General features: G+C 35.5%; 1 protein-coding gene across 1 annotated transcript in view; it reads right to left on the minus strand.

Annotated features, from left to right (window-relative positions):
• Nucleotides 1-15,821, minus strand: part of AKAP11 (A-kinase anchoring protein 11) — a gene marked incomplete at both ends in the record, with an annotated part of 29,289 nt that extends 13,468 nt beyond the window's left edge. Inside the window, 6 exons of the mRNA XM_084235693.1 lie at nucleotides 888-5,388; nucleotides 5,932-6,193; nucleotides 7,559-7,690; nucleotides 10,264-10,311; nucleotides 13,047-13,163; nucleotides 15,762-15,821. Of these exons, the coding sequence (XP_084091819.1) occupies nucleotides 888-5,388; nucleotides 5,932-6,193; nucleotides 7,559-7,690; nucleotides 10,264-10,311; nucleotides 13,047-13,163; nucleotides 15,762-15,821 (5,120 nt within the window). The remainder of the gene's footprint in view (nucleotides 1-887; nucleotides 5,389-5,931; nucleotides 6,194-7,558; nucleotides 7,691-10,263; nucleotides 10,312-13,046; nucleotides 13,164-15,761) is intronic.
• Nucleotides 15,822-22,289: the final 6,468 nt, after the last annotated feature.

Below are 22,289 nucleotides of genomic sequence, written 5' to 3' on the forward strand. Positions count from 1 at the left end.
AACAGGACACTGTAGGACTATCAGAAAGAACTGTCCCCTCAGATAGTGAAGTGGTGGCAATAGTGGAAGTATTTGGAGAATTTTTGCTTTCTTCCTCATCGCAATTTGGTTATATTATATTCTTTATAAGAAAACTTACCTTTGTGACCAGATACAAAACATTGTATAAAAATTTAATCTCAGAGTAGCATATTAAAATGGTAATGCTCTATATTTGCTGTATGAATTTCTCCAGTTGTTTCTTCCATTCAACTTTACCTACGTCATAGCTTTGTGAACTCGGGCAAGGTGATTATCTTCTCTAAGCCTCATCTTCCAGCTTGGTAAATGGTTAATACCTTCCCTCAAAGGGCTGTTGTGGGATAATGAAACAATGTATATGAAAGTAATAGGCAGGATATCAAACAATAGACAAATAGGGATTTTTTTTAATAATTACATATAACAGGAAAATGTCCCTATTATCTAAAATAGGGACTTATTTTAGACAATAACTGTACCTAATTTAGGATAAAAAACTGTACCTTTTTGAACAGGACTTAATACATGCATGGTCAAGTTTATTTTTTTTTTTAAAGATTTATTTATTTATACAAGAGCTGGGGTCCAGGCCAAAGATGTGGGGGTGAGAGGATTCACCAGAGACAGAGCAGGCCACAGAACAGGCAGACTGACTGAAATACACTGCTGAGGGGAGCAGCGGGCGAGACAGGAGAGGTCTGTTCTGCCATGTGGGTTTCTCCCTGGCCGGCCGGGAATCAACTCATGCAGTGGCTGCGGATTGCTTCATAGGTTGCGTCTCAACCCCTGCGCCACCAGGGAGGCCTTACGTGGTCAAGTTTAACTTTTCATTTTATCATAACACTGAAAAGAAACTTGAAACTTACCTGCTAGCAGCATGTCCAACATTTGTCATTGCAGAGGTCACTATTTCTGCGCTAAGGCTTTCAGCAAAGCTAAGGCCATCCTGTCCAATTCCACTATCAGCTGCCAAACTGGTATTGCTCAGCTCTCGCTCTGCTTTTTCAATAGCTTCAGCAACTATCTTCTCTGCAAGCACAGTCTTCTTATCAAGATCAACATGAATTTGAGGGACATCAAGATGAAAAATTCTAGATTTCTGGTAGACGTTGCTAAATTTTGAATTAGAGACTAGCCTACTATTAGAAAGTGAATCCTGTCTGAAAAATTGTGGAGACGAATTTCCAGTGCAATCATGGAGTTCTTTACGGTCACAATATCTGCAGGTCTGACTTGTGAGAGGTGATAATTTTTCTGCATAAGTGATCCTTTCTGCTGCTTTTGTGGACCCAGACACTTGAAAAAATGCAGATCCTAAACTTAATTCTAAAGTGTGATCCACTACTTTTTTAGCGTACTGCTCGATTGCTTGAACAACATTCTCTTCATAGCCATACCCATTTAAGTTGCCTGTACTGTGATAAAACCTGTGATTTTGTGAGGAAGGCTGAAGAGACTGAGCAAATTCTGGCTCAACATGAGTCTTGGTATCTTCTTCACCTCCAGCTTTTTCATAAAGGCAAGAATCTGTCAGGGACTTTGGCAAGCCAACTGCAGATACTGTCAGCTCTTTTTCAACATCTTTTGTAATGCTGTGAGCCAGAGAGGTGGAAAAATTGTATAGTTCAGAACACTCTTTTCTATATGTATCCTGGGTCCATTCATAAGTCTGATTTTTATAAAGGCAACCTCCACTTCTTTTACTTTGCCTTTTTTTCTCTATTTCTTGGTGGTGTTCTTTATTTAGGAACATTAACAGTTCACTGTTAGTTTTTGCCCGTGAGTTTTGCACAGGGGACATTTTTGAGTTGCACTTCATTTTGGCTGACTTAGCTGCTTCCTGTAGTCCTGATTTAAGAGATCGATAAGCAAGCCTATTAGCATACTGATCCATTATTAACTCATTATTACCACCTTCCTGTTTTAGTATTTGGATAATGTGACCTGCATATTCATCTGTCACACTTTCACAGCTAGGATACTTGTATGTCAGGCCTGACATACAAGAACTTGGTGGTAATGAAAGAATAAATGAATCCCCTTCTTGTGAGTATGCCACAGCCTCTGTATCCAACTTCTCTTCTGATACAGCTCCGTCCCCCTCACCATAACAGCTGTTCCTCTTCTGCCTGAAAAGCATACAACTTCTAATGTTTGCTATTTTCTCGGCTTCTGTAATGACTTCTGCGGCCATATCACCTGCAAAATTCTGTAGCGGTAGCAAAGTTTCATTTGAGTGATTTAGAAAAGTAGGCAATACACTTCTTGAGTTTTGTACATTTAAGGATGGGCTTTTAACCTTGGGTTCTTGGGTTATTTTATTATCTAAATGGGAAGCTGCCATTTCAGTTGCAAGAGAAAGGATGTGTGTAGCTAAGGCATCTGCAAACTGAACTTTCTTCCCTGAGTACTGGGCCTTCACATCCACTTCTGGATGCTCTTCACCTTCACTACTTTCAACTTCTTCTGAAAGGGATCTCATCAGTTTCAACATAAACTCTTCTTTCTCTATAGTATTTTGTTCACTTTCAGACAAACTACCAACAGACGAGTTGTGAGGTGTAGAAGGTGGCGTAGCAGGTGCAAATTCTTTGGCTAATTCCCCCTTGAGCTTTTTAGTTAACTTCTTGATATCCCATTCAGAATTTGCCTGGGATGGTAGGAGAGGAGTCGATGGAGGAGTATCAGGTATTATATTTCCATCTCTGATCTTCTGCTTGTCTTCTACATGTAAACTATCCACACACGTAAGCACTGTAGATGAGAATGTATGTGAAGCAGGAAAGGGGTTTTCCTGCCCCAATGACAGGGGCTCAAGTGCTGTATTATTCAAATCAGTCTTTTTCACTGATTTTTTCTTTGCAAGTTCCTTCAAATCAGGTTTTTGACCTACCATAATTGCACCTGTCTCTAAAGAAAATCCATGAGTCACAGAACCTTTACATTCTGGAACACAGTTCTTTCCTACTGAAAGTGAACAGTGAGTTAAGTGATCCTGAGCATTAAGAAATTTGGGGAATTTTTCCAAGGTCAGTTGTGACTCTTCTCCAGGAATAGGTAAGCCTTCCTTGTGTACTGCATTTTTATCTACATTTGAGATCGCTGCTTTGCTTTTATCTATGGAATGTTTAATAATAGACTTCGATAACTGATCAGCAAACATGTACTTATTGCTAGCTTCACGCCTCTGCAGTGTTCCTTGATCAAAGGGAAGATGGGGGGTGTTTCCATTTACTCTGTTAACTGAACAATCTGTGTGTTCATCGACTGGTTCTGTGACTTTGAATGACGTCAGTGGCTGTAAAGTTTCATTTACAATTGCATGCACCATTGCTGCAGAAAAATTGCTAATAATTACCGGATCACTTGTTAATTTTGAAGAGTTTTCTATGTCAATACCACCACTAGCTGGTTTAAAATCACTCTGGTTACCTGGGCTATGTTCTGAAGGCAAACAAATATTTCTGAGACAAGCTAGTTCTTCTTTGTTTTTTGTAGTAACAAGTGATTCTTGGATAGAATCACTATTTGAATTACTATCATCAGATGACAGATGAGACTTTGCCTGATGTATATGAGAGGAAATATGAGATGGAAGAAGGGCACTTCCTGCCAAGGGCATGGGTATAGAAGTAACAATTCCCGAAGTACAAAACAAGGCTTGTTGCACTGTGTATTCTTTCTTATATTCCTGCGTGGGTTTTGTCAACATAATTGTCTGATTGTTGAAAGCAGGGGAAAATGTGAAGGTCTGTGTTGATGGCACTACATTTTCTGCACTCACATAATTTATGTTATCTGTAGAAACACTAACTGCAGCCTCCGTTGTGAAGGACACATCAACCTGTGACAGTTCAATGAATGCTTCCTGTATTACAGATTCAGATAAATCTTTTGCATATGATTTCACAACCTTGTCTTCATAGTCAAATGACTGACCCTTTGGAGACACAGGTGTTGGAGGGTATGAAAACTGGCACACTTCCATGATACCTTCGAAAACAAGCTCTTCAGCAAGATCTGCAGCAAATGCAGCTACTGTATTGGTAAATATCTGCTTCTTTACATACTGTAGATCTTGTAAAGCATTTGACAGAGCTTCAGTCACCAAAAAATTAGCCAGACCACTAATGGCACGTTCTTTCAGTGAAAATGCACGCTGTCGTCTCAATTCATTAAATGCCATCTGAAGAACGGATGATGTCAATTTGATGGCTAAGTGACACAATGCATTGGTACAAGAAGAGACCCCTTTCTGTAAGTCTTTGAATGCACTACCAAAACTTTTTTCCACAAGATCTGCTGCAAATTTCTGTATGCTATCTTTAATCATTAAGGATTTATTTTTAGACTTACTTTTTGGATCAAGGCTTCCACATTTAAGAGCTACAGTTTTATTTTCTTCTTTTTTAATACTGTTAGTATTCACTATTATGTTACTATGCTGGGTATGAAGAACCGAGCCCAGTACTTCACATGAAAGGAGATTTGCATAATCTTCATAGGTGTAATAAAGAGAATCGTGATTTTCATGAATTCTATCTCCTACGATATCTGTTTGGCAAAAGCATTCAGCAGGAGTGCAGCCTCCAAGAGGACTAAAAGCAGAGGATCGGATAGGACTGAACAAACCACTGTCTTCCCCTGATGCCTTCACTGGGCGGGGAGAATCTGGAGCATCACACAGGTTACTGTAAGGGGATTCTGGTTTACGAGGAGTTGGCTTCCTAACATTAGCTGGGAGAGCTGGACGATCAAACTTGAATTTCTGAGGATTCATAGTAGTGGTTACAGAACGAGAGTTTTCATGTTTGTGTCCTTTCTTTTGCGATTGTTTCCCTATGACAGGATCTTTTGGAAATGGACAAGATTCCGCTACAGTTTGTTCTAATTCATCAAACTGATCAAAACTATCAAAAAACTCACTGACTTCTGAGTCTGAATTCTCTATATCATCTTTCATCACAGGAATTTTAGGTAGCTCAAGCTTTGCTTTTAAACATTTTTGATAACCCTCTTCATCCAAGAAAATAACAGGACTTGGACTTGAACATTCTGATTCAGATGAGTAGGCAGGTGAAGAGGAAAAGAACGTTTTCTGTGTATCACTACCTTTATCTGAAGCATTAGATGACCTATAGAAACTCCTTTGTACCCAAGGCTCAGAAATTGACGTTGTGACTGAAGTTTTCACAGAAGGTAGCTCTTTGTGTCCCAGAATATTTATTAAGGATGTCGAAGGTTTAGGCAATGACTTCTGCTGACCAGAGCTAACCAGAATCCTTAAATCACGGGTTTCTAAAGGGTGAACAGAAGTAGTCTGTGAAGCAGCGTCACACTGGTTCCTTGGTGCAGTAATGTCTATTCCTACAGGAAAAGAATAAAAGAATTACATTACTCTTGTATAGAATTTTTAAAGAGTAATTTAAATCAATGGGAATAAGCTGACTTTTTGGATGAAGTGTTTACTTGTAACATAGGGGTCTCTAAACAATGTTAACAGATTTATCCCAAGTCATATGACTTTTACTTAAATTATTTCATTTTACTCCATATCTGGGAATGCTAGGTCTATGGATTGCTCAGCAAGCTGCCACAAGTGTTAGAAACACCAGTATGTGACTGCCAGCTACTGTTCTGCAACTGGAACCAAAGCATGTTCTAGACACTTTAGGTAGTGAGATAAAGAGCGCTTGAACAGTTCTGCCTAAGCTAGAACAGAAACAGCAAGACTGAAAACCAATTTACCATGAACTTAAAAATCACAAGACAATTCCTTAGGCAATCAGAAAATATGAAAATCAGATTAAATTTCAAAATACATTTCAGTTGAACTATTCAACCTAAAACTGTCAAAACGAACTAAGCTTTAATCTCATATTTTAAGGAAAAGGCCAGTAAAAGACAAACCCTCGTTATATGGCTTTGAAGCTTCTTCTTCTAACTGCTCAAAAGCAGTGACAAAGTCATCCTCTATGGAAGACACAGACTGGTTAGTATCGTCATCATCTTCATTAGTGGTCTCAAGATGGTGCTTCTGATGCAAATATGAGTCCAGGGTGTATCTGATACCAGTAGCATATTTACTTAGGAGACTAAAGATAAAATCAACTCTGAGTCTTGGTAATACAGGTGACACTCTCATGACACAAAGCATTCCAGAATGATGATTCTTGGGAAAGACGAAAGTAACAAAAATAATGTTATTTTCAAAACATTACACATATAAGATACAGATCTAGAAATGAAGCTTAGAAATAAAACAATCTCAAGAAGAAAAAAGAAAGAAATACATACATCCCGAAAGCAGCTTTCTGATTTTTATAATGGGTAAGGGGTTTTTTAATTCATTTTTTTTCTCTCCAACATTTCTCACTTCTCAATCTCTTTCCTATTTTTCTCTTATCAGGTATTCAAATTCCACCTATTCTATCTCTTTAAATGTTTTAAAACTTACTCTCCATTTATCTTGCAATTAATGTTTTTTGTATTATTTCATAGCCCCGTGATTTTTCTTATTTAATCACTTGCCTAGCTCACCAACTATACACTATAAACAGCCCGAGGACATGAACTAGGTTCTAGTCATTTTTTTTTTCTATTTTCTTGTAGCTTTCAGCATAATACCATCTTCTCTTCCATTAAAAAAGAATTACCCCCTCCTTTTACCTAAATTTTCCCTTATTATATATTGTTACATATACAACTTACAATAATGTTTATAGTTTTGATTAAGAAAACAAGATGCCACATATTTCCCATACATACCTTTAAAAATGCAAATACTGAGAAATAATTTATTCAAAAACTAGAAACTAAACAGCAAATCACCTCTTGTATTCTAGCAAATACAACCAAGTGAATATAAATGAAGAATATAGCTAAGGAAATGAGTGTAGCAGTCGTACTTTTAATTGTAGTCCTCATAATGAACAGTCTTTTATACTTACAGAAAGTAATAAATTTTAAACCAACTAATTTCATTTCTAGGAGGTAAAAAGCAATTTTAATGCATTATCAACAAAATAATGCTTAGTAAAGAACTAAAAGCCGAATGTTATAAAATTAACTGTGAGAAATGGTAACATTTTTGTTAATGAAAAAAGAACACATATCTTCAGGGTGTCTACATGGAATTTTTTAAATCATAAAATTAGTTAAAGTATGTACTCTAAAATATATAGCATAATGTTTATACAAATTTGAAATTGGCCATAAAAAGGGAGAGAAATCCAATAGCTTATAGAAAGTTCCAGAAATAATGAATTTTCAGAAAAAAAGATGAATATGTACTTACATACTGCTTAGGGAATTTCACACATGGAAAATCTAACTTAAAGCTTTGACCAAAATTATTCTATCCTCTGGTGATGTCAAAGCATCAATGAGTTAAGACATTTTATGAATCATATATCCTTGAAATAGCATTAAAAAAAAAATGTTCAACCAACCCTTTGCAAGTCTAATACTCTCAAACAAATGTCACTGTACAATTTTAATCCTGAAAAATTCATTAGAAATGACAAATAAAAGTTACCTGGTTTAGAGGGTCACTGTTTATATCTGATTTATTTATATCCTTCATACAAATAATTTCATTTTCATTTAGACTGCAGAAGTGAAGTGAATTCAGAAGAGCTGGAAGTTCCAAAGAAACTGCAGATAAATCCTAATTTAAAACAATAACACAAAAAATAACACTATTGAATAACACTAAGGTTCTTCTGTATGTCCTATCAAAAAATCCTAGGGTCTGATAGTTAAAAATTTTTCCAGGTAATATAGTTTATACACACTGTGTTTGTGTGTGTCTGTGTGTATTTATATATATAAATTGTATTTATGTATACAATTTATATATATAATGTATATACATATTAATTGGGTGTTTATATATATAAATTGGGGGCAAGCCATATTATATTATATTGTGCTATATTGTGCAATATTATATATTATATTGTGCAATATTATATTGTGCGATATTATATTGTGCATATTATATTGTGCAATGTATGTGTGTGTGTGCATGTGTGTGTGTGTTTGGCTTATCATCCCCAATTTTTTAAAAAATTCAAAATTAAAGTATACTATTTTAATAATCAATTATTTCTTTTTTTTAAAGATATATTCATTTTTTTTTTAAATACAAGAACTAGGGTACAGGCCAGAGGCGTGGGAGGGTGAGAGGATTCACCAGAGACAGAGGGGGAAACAGAACAGGCAGACTGAAATACACTGCTGAGGGGAGCAGCAGGCAAGACAGGAGAGGTCTGCCATGCCATGTGGGTAGCTCCATGGTCAGCCAAGAACTGAATCCACCTGCAAAGGCTGCGGACAGCTTCATAGCACTGCACTCAACCTGCTGCACCACCAGGAAAGTCCAAAATCAGTTATTTCTGAGGCATTTTAAGCATACTGATATGAACCTATAAAAAAATTTTACATGGGTTCCTTCACGTACCCATTATATTAGGCATTATTTTTAGGTGCCAATGTCAATATGTAGTCCATAATTTTTAGGTGCCAATGTCAATATGTAGTCCACTGGTTTAACTATGGTGTTTTTTATATGAATTGTTGACTACAGCATGTACTTCTTTGAAGCTAAAGTTTGTATTTGTATAATACGAGTCTATTTTGGGCCTCCCTGGTGACACAAGGGATTAAGACGCAACCTATAAAGCTGTCTGCAGCCAATGCAGCGTGAGTTCAATCCCCAGTCAGGGAGCTATCTACATGGCACAGCAGACCTCTCCTGACTAGCCCACTGCTCCCCTCAGCAGTGTATCTCAGTCAATCTACCTGTTCTGTTCCCCACTGTCTCTGGTGAATCCTCTCATTCCCCACACCTCTGGCCTACACCCCAGTTCTTGTATGCATAAATAAATAAATCTTTAAAAAAACAAAATACAAGTCTACTTTCTCTGCCTTTCCTCTCCAAGATATTATATTAGACTTTAACTGAAAACCTTATGAAGATGTGAAGAAAAAGAAAAATAACCTTTTTCATTTGCCCTTTTGATGTAAATATTTTGCATAAAGAACTATTAATGTCTCTGCCCCTTCATAGAGTAGTTTCTTTTATAAACATGGTTTATAAACACTTGAAGAGGAAACAGTATGAGAGAAATACTTGGGAACACTTCTCAGTCTTAAGGATATACATACTCTTAGATTTATGTCTTGTACCTCTGTTTAAACTACTTCCTTCACAGGAATATAGGGGAACCAAATAAGACATCAGTGTAAAAAAAATCATAACAACAGTACAAAACACAACAAAGCAAAACCAGACAATTATAAACCAGAGACATCCTGCAGGGGAGGAGGAGGGAGAGGGGTGAGAGGGAGGGAGGAAGGAGCACAGGGGACTGTGGTGATGGTGCACGGGTGCCTTTAGGGAAGGAAATTCTATGAGGATTCAATCTGAGGCGGTGGGGGGAAGCAAATATTGTCTAAAAATGTAAAAAATGATAAATGTTAAAAGAAAAAAAAGAAAAAATAAACTACCTCCTTCAGTCAAGGGCACAGTTAAGACAAACAGAAATTTTCTTTCATTATCATTAATGAAAAACAATAAAAAATGGAATAGTGTTATTTCTTCTTCTATTACAAGATGTGCCTCAAAAGGAAACACAATAATGACAATTTTTTAAGACACAACATGAGGTTAAAAAAGTATGACAATCACACCTACATGAGCTTCAATTATTCTTTATGTAACTGTGAAACTTTCCTTTGCTGATCTTAATCTCAAATCAGACACTATGTAAATACCTGCCTAAATCAAACAGGATAAGCATTTTACAATGATCAATCATTGCTTTATACAATTTTATCTTTTTTAATTAATTGCATCTTGATTAAAATTATTAGAATCTGGCTGCTAAAGTCAGATTATCAAAAAAAAAAAAAAAAATTCTTGTATTCTACATTTTGCACAGAATGGAGAAAAGGTTAGCATGCAGTTTGCAACTGTCTCAGATAAGTGACTTTTGTGGTTTCCTGACCTAAAATTGCTTTCTGCAACAAGAAAACTCACTGAAAAACAGTAAAAATGAAAATGTCCAAAGCACACTCAAAAGTTGATCTCAAAATGACATATTTTAATCAAACAGGAATAAAATCAGAAGAGTTCAATACATAAAATTCAGGTTAATAAGGAAAATGTTTCAAGGCCTCAAAATATCTTCTAAACAATCTCTAACAGTCCTTTCCGGTTCTATACATTGACCATACCTGTATATGAGCAGCATCTGTTTCTTCATTAAAACCTAGAAAAGTGACCTGAGTAAAAAAGAAAGCTCCATTAATTTACATTTTTAAATCTTGCCTCAATTAAAACTGTTTTCAGAAAAACAGAAAAAAGTACATAAAGCCTTAAAGTGTTGGCTGTCTTGAAGAGGATGATTAATTGCATCGAAGATGATTAATAAGGCTTTTCACCAAAGATTGGCTCGATAAGCTCTTCCACGTCACCCATTATCCCCTTCATCAGCAAGTTCAATCAACTCTACTCCCAACACATATCTCGCATATGTCACTCCTCCCCTTTGCCCTTGCCAACACTTCTCACCTGCACTACTACAATCCTTTCCCATCTGGCCCCAGTTAATTATCATTCCATTTCCCTGTTAAAACCTTTGCAAGCTTCCCAGTTAAAGTCCTAATTGAGGTCCAAGGTTCTAAGTTAGATGGTGCCTTCAAACTTCCCTCACTTACATTCACATATAGTCCCTCTCTCTGGGTCTAGAACATGTCTTCCCAAAGGGAAGGGCTTTGTAATATCAAAAATTCTCAATGTGGATCACTATTATCTACTCTCTATCCCTTGCTTATTTTCCTGCCTAGCTCCTCTTCCTTCTATTAAGTTTCAACTTAAATTTATCACCTCCTCCGGCGAGGTATTGCCTGATAAACCCCCAAAGTCACCTCCTTGCTTATCCATTTATTTCCTCTCTTGCTTATTTCCTTCAATATCATTATATAGAGATTACTCTACATAATTTTTATAAATTACATTTCTAAAAACTACCTACTGGCACAAGAAAATGTTGCATTATTAAGTAAAAAGGACAAATCACAGAAAAATAACTTAGTGTACACACACAATTTCAACTTCACGTAAAAAAAAACATACGTATGGAACATAATACTGAAGAATAATAAGGCAATAAACCAAACTATAAGCAGTGATTAACTCTGGATGTTGGAATTACAAGTGATTTGATCTTTTCTACTCCCCCCCCAATGTTTTTTATACTAATTCATAGGATTAATAAGTCACTTTCTCTCTTAAGCTTTCAGTATTTTTCTACAAGGAATATGTACTACTTTTATATGCTGAAAAAAATGATATTTAAAGAAGTGTATTCCCTTTGCCTTTCCACATCACGGAAGACATTTTTTCCATCTGAAAATAGAATAAACTGTCTACAAAGCAAATGTTGTGACTAAAAATTGTGAAATAATCAACATAGATTATCAATATAGATAATCAATTCTCAAGAATCAAAGAACTATAGGAAAACTACATAAGCAACACTCTATATATTAGTGGTCTCTTTCTAACAATTCAGAAACAAGTCTGAATCTTAATTACCCCAGGTTCTTTATTTTGATAATTATAGCAATCAATTCACAGAAGTGTTACACTTAATTTCCAGTGTTTAGGTAAGTCACTAACTTCTAGGAGCCTATCTCCTCATCTATAGAACTTAAAGGAATGCAATTCCTCTTCGATAGCTGTGAGAAGAAACTGCACAATGTAAAGTGCCGAGTGTATCATAAACCCTCAAAAAACAAATTTCTGTTCTTTCTTCAAGAAAACATTTGAGATGTGTACACCCTAAAGTGAGACAGACATTCCATCTAGTCTCTCATTTCCTTTTTCTGAATACATAAGAGCAAGTAAGCTGAGAAAGGGTTTTGGAGATGCCAGTACAGTTTTATATTTCAACTGAAGGAAGGCCTCCCTAGGAACATGGGCTCCAAAAGGCATAATGGAATAACTGGAGAGATATGGGCTGGGAAATTGAGGGCAGAAAGACACAAGAGACTTGCCACACGTGGCAACAACTAAGCAGATTACAAGAGGCTCAGCTTTATTAAAGTAAAAAGGGATAACAAAGAAGATAATAGTCAAGAGCCACAGAAACTGAGCTGACTCAAAAAAATAGAGGCTCAAGGCAGCTCTCTTGCCCACATTTTTCTGCAGGCACCTCTCTTTTCTTCTCCCTTTTCCTACTAAACCTGTCCTTTTAAAATGTAAAAACCAAAAGACAAGAGGAGGCTCAAGTCAGAGAACACTACAGGCCTAAAAGGTATGTCACCATCCCATGGAACTACATCAAATACAGTTGCTCAAGGAACATGAAAGAAAATCATCCCACAAAATGAGAATCATCAAGTGATTTTTTTTTATTAGAACCCTCATTTCAAAAATTGTTAAATATATTTATCAATTGTAAACATCAACAATTTAATACTCCATCTCTCTTATTTGGTAATATGAATGTGTTGATGAACAATGATTTTAATACAGAAAAATAATCTATTCCTTTTTATAGTAATAAATTCAAACAAAACTGGAAACATTGATATAGCAGAGAAATAGATAAGCCAATAAAAAATCTTATCCTTAGGGAATAAATATCTTAATTTCAAAATATTATCACTTTTTCATTTTGATTCAAAGCACTGAATTTACATAATCAAGGAAGTTAATAATTATCTAAAAAGTGAGTATAAGAAATAAGTATATATTTTATGTTTCAGAGTAAAAACCTTAGTATTAAAGTACCAATCACTCACAGAGTAGGAACCACCTAATACAGAGCTGTAAGTTCAATGGCCAGTCAATATTGCCTTTGTGCTGAATTAAATGTGCTCATTATAATACATTCAAACACTTTTGTTAGCTGATATTTAAAACAGGTGCTTCTCACACATTTTAACCATCTTAAAAACAGAAAATACACTGTGCTTTATTAAGAGGGCATATAGAAAGTAATGTGTCAAACCTCAGTCAAATTGGTATGATCTTCCTGCTTTATACAGTCCTCTGCTGATACACTGCATAGTTCCTTCTCACTCTGTAATAAAGACTTTACAGACTGGAACACATCTTCACTGAAGCTCTGAAAATAAAAGACAATCTTAATTTGTTTAATTCTAAGACAAGATAAGAGATCCTGGTGATATCCTACTTTCATGTGAAGAATCACACCAGTTACTATTCATTTGGCACCTTTTGATATATACAGAACTCACTTCATCTGAGATAAAGAAAGAAGGAAAGATTTAAGTAGAGTTCTGCATGCTCAGAACACACACCACAGCCCAGACATCCAAACTACTAAGATTCTCACACCAAATTCACTTACTCTCACCTTCCACTAATGCCTAACAGACTGCACACCATAATTCAAAGTCATCTTCAGATAAGAAGCAATATTCACACAATGTTAGCAGAGGGTGAATCTAAGTGAAGACTATATACGATTTTAATTGTACTGAGTTTCTCCCCCAATTTTACTGTGGGCTTGAAAAAAACTCAAAACTTTAAATGAGTCTATTTTCATTTATGAGTGGAGGTTTTCAGGCTAAGCTATAAGCATAAACTCAAAACAGAAAAAAAAATAAGAAATGTGAAATCTGAACTTGAACTATATCAATACAAACTGATGACACTAAAGGAGCAAGAGGCGCTCCTAGTACAGAGATCTTAGTTTCTAAATACAATTCAGGGTTCTTTGGACAATTAGCCGATTCTAGCTCTGAGGATGAAAAAGTAGAAGGTGAAACTAGGTTAATCTGTTGTACGAGAAAGCAACGAAACAATAAAATAATTACGAGCCTATGACAAAAAGACAAAATGCATTGTCTTGGAGGGGCTCCCAAGAACCAACATTGGAAGAATTTGAGCAACTTAAAATACATGAATGAATGAATGAATGAATGAATGAATGAATGACTGTAAAACATAGAATTTTAAAAATCTATGAGTACAAAGCAATACAAATAAGTGAGAGAAATAAAACTCACTTGCCACCACTGGAGGTGACTATCCTATCAAATCATTAATCTGAAAACTGGTAAATTAAAGCACATTTACCCTGCTTTATAGGAAATACTGTAGTTCATCTATGGTTGATGAGGAAAAGTTTTAATTTTAAAAAGATATATTTATGCATAGAGGAACTGTAGTATAGCCCAGAGGTGCGGGGGGTGGGAGGATTCATGAAAGAGCGGGGAGCAGAACAGGTGGATCTACTGAAATACTCTGTTCAGGGTAGCAGCTGGTGAGACGAGACGTCTGCTGCACCATGTGGTTAGCTCCCTGGCCAGGACTGAACTCAGGCCACAGCAGTGATAGAGCTGAGACTTAACCCCTATGCCACCAAGGAGGCCCTAGGAAAAGTTTTTCTTTAAGAAGAATGCCAGGTGGGCCTCCCTGGGTATTAAATATAAGAGAAATATATTTCCTTTTCTTGGATGTTTTAAAGGTATTATTGTTATATGGGAAGATGTTGTTATTCTCAGGAGAAGCATACTCTAGTACTCAGAGGTGAAGAAACAAGACTAATTTTCAAATAGTTCTACCAAAAAAATCACCATACACATAGAAAGAAAGTAAATAAACTAAAATAATAACAGTTCTTGAATACGGGTGGTAGGTATGCAGGTTTATGTGTGAGCATACTTGCATAACACATACATATACATAGAGTATGATATTTAGATTTACATTCTTTTATCTCAGTGGGTTTCCAAGTATGTAAGTGAATGTCTATCAAATCTTTACTGTGAGTCTAATATGGGTAATGTACTGAAAAATAAAAGACATTAAATGATAACAGTATAAAATTTCAGAATTCAGACCAAGTTCCACAATCTCAGGACTATATTATTAGTAAATTCAATACAAATAGGTATGTAGTATTATACTTGAAGAACATGGTCACAGCTCATCATTACAGTTTGTATATATTTTTAGTTATAATTGTTCACTCAAATCAATTTAATTTCATTTAATACATTTAATTATTATTTAGAACTACAGGTCCAAATGCTTGAATTAGAAACTGAAAAAAACATGTTTGACTGTACCTTTTTCAAATTAAAAAGTGAAACTACTAAGTTTAAACAATTCACGTGAAAACGTATAGCATATTACTTAACAAAGTGATTACTATACAGTTTAAAATTAATTTACCTTCTGCTTTCAGAACTATTTTTACAGTTAACAGTAAAAATCCAAACATTTCTTAGCTCGCTGAAGAAAAGAATGCCTAAATGAAAAAGCAGCCCTGGCAGCTTATGAGAGCACCAATAATGAGAAGTTGGAAAGATCAACAGAAGACAGGAGTTATGGTAAGACAGAGAGGAGAAAAATACTGTAATGAAAGAAGTCAAAGACCATTCTAAAGATGTAAGCACTTGCCAAAAGTGTCATATAATATAGAGGATAATACCTAGGAAAAAAAAGGACCAACAAAGACTGCTAACCATCTGCCAACATCCATTCATACTCTCCTTCTAAGTAATGTCCATAAAGTTTTAGTAAAGACAAAAATGTCAAGATATGGAAAGGTAACCAAATTGTCTTAGGAGAAGGAAAGAAGGGGTTCTTTCTCAGACTGGAAAGAAGACGGAACAGGTATCATACTTTCCAAAAATTGTTCAAGATTTTTATTACAACTATCACTAAAAGGAACCTAATATAGTGAACTTACTTTTCTGACAGATGGTCTAGTCTTCTTGTGACTGTTTCGGGAAGTCTGGAAAGTCGCCATAACTATATTGATATTGTAAGCAATCAATGAAGAGTTAATCCATAAAACATCTAAAGAAAACAAATGAAAAGAAAACAACTATTTTATTGAGCTTAGTGACTCAGGCAAGCATTCTATCCTAAAATTTCTTTAAATACAATTATCTAAAAAAAAATTTGCATCATAAAATTTACTTAGCAACCTAATAAGAATATTTCAAAAAATATCTAAATTCTGGTACTTTAATGAGATATCAAATTATCACAAATGTCTTAAAAAGTTCAAGTTATAAAGTTCTTTACCTTGATTTAATCTTACTACCCTTTATTACAAATAAGATATTTGAAAGCCTCAATAAGAAACATTTGGAAAACCTTCTAGAATATAAAAAAAGAATCCTACATTTCTCACCTCCCAAAGTCACTCTCTACCTACAGGAACTGTGAATGATCTAGACATTATTTCTTGGGCAGAAAGTTTTGATAATACACAAAGGAGAATATGAAATCTGTACATATTAAATTAGGTCAGATGAACAAAACCAATGTCCTTATATAGGAACTGTTTCTTCAATATGATTATTACCCCACTTATCCGACTACTTTAATCTGAGAATCAAATAGAAAATAATTTATAAGAGGCACTTTGGAAACTATAAAATATATGTAAAAGAAAAATTTTAATGTTCATCTATGGACAAAATGATCAAGCTGACCAAAATTCTCAATACAAGGTTTAAGAATAAAGGTTTATATATTGCTAACACAAGAAAATAATTCCTTTAATTCTCCCAGGCCAACTGACTCTCCTTTCTTCCCCACAGCTCTCTGACAATTGCCAGAAACCCTCAGAAGCAAAATGGACTTGCCTCAAACTTTACAAAAATCATACAATATTGAGGCCAAGACAAAGGTTCCAGAGAAGTAAAACCCTCAAACTAATCTCAGTAAACCAGCACCATCTTTCTGGAGGAAAAGTCTATAATGCAAAAATACTCCTCTCCTATGACACAGCAATTCTGTTTCTGTGAATTCAGGAAAACAATGATCCTAGAGCACTTAGGGTCCCAACCAGAGTTTTTAAAACACAAAATAAATGTTTTGCTAAGAGATTTAATCCTCAGGACTGGCAGAGTACTCCAGTTTTACAATGAGAAAAACTGAGGCAAGAGAAGTTAAGCAATTAGCCTAAGCCCACATAGTAAGCCAGTACAGCTAAAATTCAAATCCAAATCTTCAGAGTTCTAAGTAGATTCCACAAATTAGTGAGGCTTCTTCCTTGGTCAAGAAAGGTTGAAAATAAAATTTACTATCCTCCTCTGGGGGATTTACAATGCAAGGTAATATAAAGTGGTTGCAGAACAAGTCAAGGTATCAATAATTCCAATGTGAGAGATTAAAAAATCCAAATCTTCAAACTCTAACATCCAGGCTCTTAACTGCTCCTCTAAACTTTATAATAGAAATAAGGAGGCAACTCCAGATTCCAGAAACAGGAAAGTGGTTAAATAACCTAAAGTGCTTTCCCCTGATAACAGGATGGCAGTCATTAAAAACTGCTGAAGGACAGAGGAACAGCATACAAAGCATCTTTGCTTTTTCTGACTCTTAACCTTGCTTGAAAAGGCGGAGTCCTGAAAAGAGATGGGAAACAGCAATTACCTCTGCAGCTGGTGACTAAAGTCAATAGAGAAAAGATTAAACATTAACTCACAGGAGACTTTGCCAGGAAAGGTACTGACCAATTATCTGGATGTGCTACTCACCTAAACTGTGACATCCCATGTCCCTGAGGCAGAAGAGAGTTATAAGGAGTTGAGGTGGGGAAGTAGGTCAGGGTGCTCTGAGATAACATCATAGATTTGAACCTCGAGCTACCCCAATTCACTTTATCTATATCATTCCCGAATAAACTAAGTATTATCTCACATGCAAAAATCAATCAGAGACTATCTATGCCATGGTCCACAAAATTGAACCTAACTCATATTTCTTGTAAAGCAAAAGGGAAAAATCATCTTTAGCAATTAAGTAAAGATAGATGGGAGAAAAAGAAAAATAGAGCAAAGGTTTCTTCACCATTTTATATAACTAAAGATAAAGTAGTTTCAGATAGATCTCAAAAAAAGGAGAAAAATACAGTATTTTTCCCAGAATACCTTTGTGTTACACACAGATATCTTTGTTTTATGATAATAAATATTTTACTTAATGCATTTTTGCTCTGCCATATTCTGGGTGAATAAATACCAGCTCTAGGCAGTGAATAACTATGTTTTTCTCTATATCCAAATTAAAATGAACTTAGATCATTTTTTTAAAGCACATCAGAAACAAGAAAGTACAAATGAACCAGGCAAGTAACTGAAAAGTAAGCTGAAATTCAAGACACAAAATATTTAAATAAATGAAGTTCCTATAGAGGTAACAAAAGAGCAAAAGAGATATTAATGCAAGGTAAAGTTTAAGAAATATCAGAATGCAAAAGAAAACAAATTGAAAGTAAAGAAACCATTATAGAAAAGAAGACACTTTGAATAAATTATTCCTATCCTTTGATTCTGCACTTTCACTTCTTAAAATTTATTCTACATGTATACATCCACAAAATTCATGAAGACATACATGAAAGAATATCCACTAAAACAAAAGATGACAGGGCCTCCCTGGTGGCACAGCAGTTGAGTGCTGGGTTGCGAAGCTGCCCGCAGCCTCTGCAGCACTGGTTCGATCCCCAGCTGCTCCCTGGCCACCGGAGGAGGCTCCCACACGGTGTGCAGACCTCTCTCCTGCCGCCCGCTGCTCCCCTCAGCAGTGTGCTTCGGTCCTTCTGCCTGCTCTGCTCCCCGCTCTGGTGAATTCTCTCACCCTCCCGCACTTCTGACTGCACCCAGTGCGTGTATGTAAAAATAAATAAATAAATCTTTAAAAATAAATAAATAAAACAAAAGATGACAACCAAAAATTATAAGTCCATCAATTCAAATAAATTATAATATATTCCTATGAGCATTCCCCAGCTGCTAAAGATCAAAACATACTGACATCACAGCAAGTCCACAGGATATTAAGGGAAAAAAGCAAGTTATAGAACAGTGTAAATAGTGTTCTCTACTTGTGTCTATATGTGCACACACAACTCTTACATATATGTGCATGTGTGTATTTGCACACACTTTGAACATATTATGATGGATATATACTAAACTCATGACAGTGGTCACTCAAGAAACATGGGATTTTAATGTTATAGAATATCATATACCTATTGTATGGGAAGACAAGATTATTAAGTAAAATAAGTAATGTTCCAGGAATGGAACATTCTCAAGTATAGAGTACATTTTGGGTCAAAAAACAACTGTGAATAAATTCATGAAGACAGAAATCATACCAGAAATCAATGGTACCAAATGAGAAATCAATGACAAAAAGAAAGTGGGGAAAACCTCAAATATGTAGAGACTAAAAAAATGCCTAAAGAAAAACAGAAATAAAGACATGAGATACCAGAACCAATGCGATACAGTAAAAGCAATACTCAGAGGGAAGTATATACTAATATAGGACCTACATTCAAGAAACAAGAAAGACCTAAAATAATCTAATCTTATACCTTAAGGAACTAAAAAAGAGGAACAAATGAAACCAAAATTCACTAGAAGGAAATAAAAATTAGGATGAAATAGAAAACAAAAGACATGCCAAAAGAGCAATGAAATCAAAAGTAAGTTTTTTTAAAAAGATATGATAAATCTTATGTCAGGTTCATTTTAAAAAGGGTGGTGGCGGGAAGAAGAAAATTCCAATAAATAAAATAAGAGAAGTTATAACACGTATTCAGAAATACATTGTTATGTCAATTGGATAACTTAGAATAAATTTTTAAAAGCATATAACCTTCCAAGAATGAACTAGAAAGAAATAAAAACCTGAACAAAATAATCACAATGGAAACTGAACAATAATAAAGTCCCCCAAAAAAACAAAGGCCCAGGACCAGAAGAAGGTTCTACCAAACTTTCAAAGATAAGCTAATACCTTCCTTCTCAAATTCTTGCAGAAAATTGTGAAAAGGGAATACTTCCAAATACATATATATGAAGCTAACATTACTCTGATGATAAAAGCACACAGGGGCCAGACAGAAAAAGAAAACTACAGACCAATTTCCCTGATGAACATAGATACAAAAATCCTCAATGAAATCTCAGCAAACTGAGTTCAACAATACATCAAAAGGATCATACATCATAATAAAGTGGGATTTATTCCAGGGATTCATGGATGGATGGTTCAGCATATGCAAATCAATAAATGTAATTCACCACATCTATAAAAGGAAGACAAAAATCATATGATCCTATCAATAGACGTAGAGAAAGCATCTGACAAGATTCAGCATCCATTTATAATTTTTTTAAAACTCAATAAAATGGGGATAAAAGGGAAATTCCTCAATACAATAAAGGCCACATATGACAAACAACTAACATTACACACACTGAAAAACTGATAGCCTTTGCTCTAAGATCAGGTACACAACAAAGATGTCCACTATCTCCTCTATTACTCATCATGGTACTGGAAGTTCTTGCTAGAACAACATAAAAGGAATCCAAACTGGGAAATAAGAAGCAAAACTGCACTATTTGCAGATAACATGATTTTATACACACACACACATAAAACCCTAAAGACTTCACTGGATGAAATATTAGAAACCAGTACAGAAAATAAAAAGGAAAAAAAAAAAACAAGAACAGACAATAAAATCAATATACAAATACACAAAAGTATGTTCTTTCCTATATGTAAACAAACTGGAAGAGAAAAAAAATCAAGAAAAACAATCCCATTTACAATCTCTGCAAAAATACACAGGAATAAACTTAACAAAGGAGATGAAAGACCTGTACATTGAAAACTATGTCATGATGGAAAGAGATAGTACTGAATTGAACAACTGTGAAGGAAAACTTCAGCAAGGACATGAATTTCAAAGGGACATTTGGTGGAAAGAGTATTATCTTTAAAGAGAAACTAGTTGAGGCTACCTATCTAATGACTTTCTGAAAAATCAACCCAGGGATATTTGTTCTGCCTCTTTTGTTTACTCAAGCATTCACAGAGAAAATTTCCTGTTCTTCCTACTGCATTTCAAGTTGGGATCTAATTCTTCTAAACTATGTTTGAACCTTGGCAGTCATTGATATTTAAAATAACAATATGGGCCTAATTGACAAAATACAAAGGGTGAACTGCTAGTGACTTCAGAATTCCCTGTGCACCAACAATAAACACAACTTAAAAAAAAAAAATCCTAAAATCTTGAGGTGCTTTCAATGTGAGTATATTGCCTAATCTTGTACATAACCCCCATCTGTAAGATTATGTTCAGAATTTTAACCTAGAAACACATTTCTGTTTATCAATGACATCTGTGACTCTAATTTTAGGAGCATATGCTGAGAAGGCATTTAAGCAGCTCTAGCAAACAGTAATAAGGCTCTGCCTTAAGCCACCAGTAGCAGAGACGAGTAAATGGATTTGCTTTGTAGAGGATTCAGTGCAAGGCCAGTAGGAAGCATCCTACAACCCTTGCAGAACCTAATAAATGACAGAATATAGAAGACATTAAAAAAGAGTATAAATGATAATTTAAAGATTTCAAACTAGAAGAAAAGTGGTATTATAAGGTAACAAAAGATAGTGTTTTAGGCCAATATTATATGCCCAAAAAAATACCCATTAGTCAGGTAGTCAGAGCTGGAAATGTTGCTCTAGGTCTCTTATGCATATCAGAACTTGCATGCTGGTCCTAGGCACTAGGAAACAATAGAGGATAAAGAAAGATCTAGGGGACTCCCCTATGAAGCGATCTGCAGCCTCTGCAGAATGAGTTTGATTCCCCGGCCAGGGAGGTGACCCACATGGCGTGGCAGACCTCTCCTGACTCGTCCGCTGCCCCCCTCAGCAGTGTATTTCAGTCAGTCTGCCTGTTCTGTTCCCCACTCTGTCTCTGGTGAATCCTCTCATCCCCTGCATATCTGGCCGGTACCCCAGTTCTTGCATAAATAAATAACTCTTTAAAAAAAAAAGATCTAAAGTAGCAACCATGATAAAAGGTTCTCAGCTGCCCGCAGCCTCTGCAGCACCTGTTCAATCCCCGGCCTCAGGTGAGGGTACCACATGGTGTAGCAGACCTCTCCTGCGGCGCCTGCTGCTCCCCTCAGCAGTGTATTTTGTCAGTCTGCCTGTTCTGTTCCATGCTCTGGCTCTGGTGAATCCTCTCACCCTCCCGTGCTTCTGACTGTACCCAGTGCTTATATAAATAAGTAAATCTTTCAAAAAAAAAAAAAGGTCCTCAGGCAGGTAAACAAAGAACCATATGTAAGAGGCAATCTGAAAAGCAAAGTAGAGATTTGGAAGAATTTGGTGTCACTGAAGATAAGAAATAGTTTTTAAGTATGGAGTGGTCAACATCAGA

The sequence above is a fragment of the Talpa europaea genome (assembly GCF_964194135.1).
Source record: "Talpa europaea genome assembly, chromosome: 6".
Taxonomy (NCBI): domain Eukaryota; kingdom Metazoa; phylum Chordata; class Mammalia; order Eulipotyphla; family Talpidae; genus Talpa; species Talpa europaea.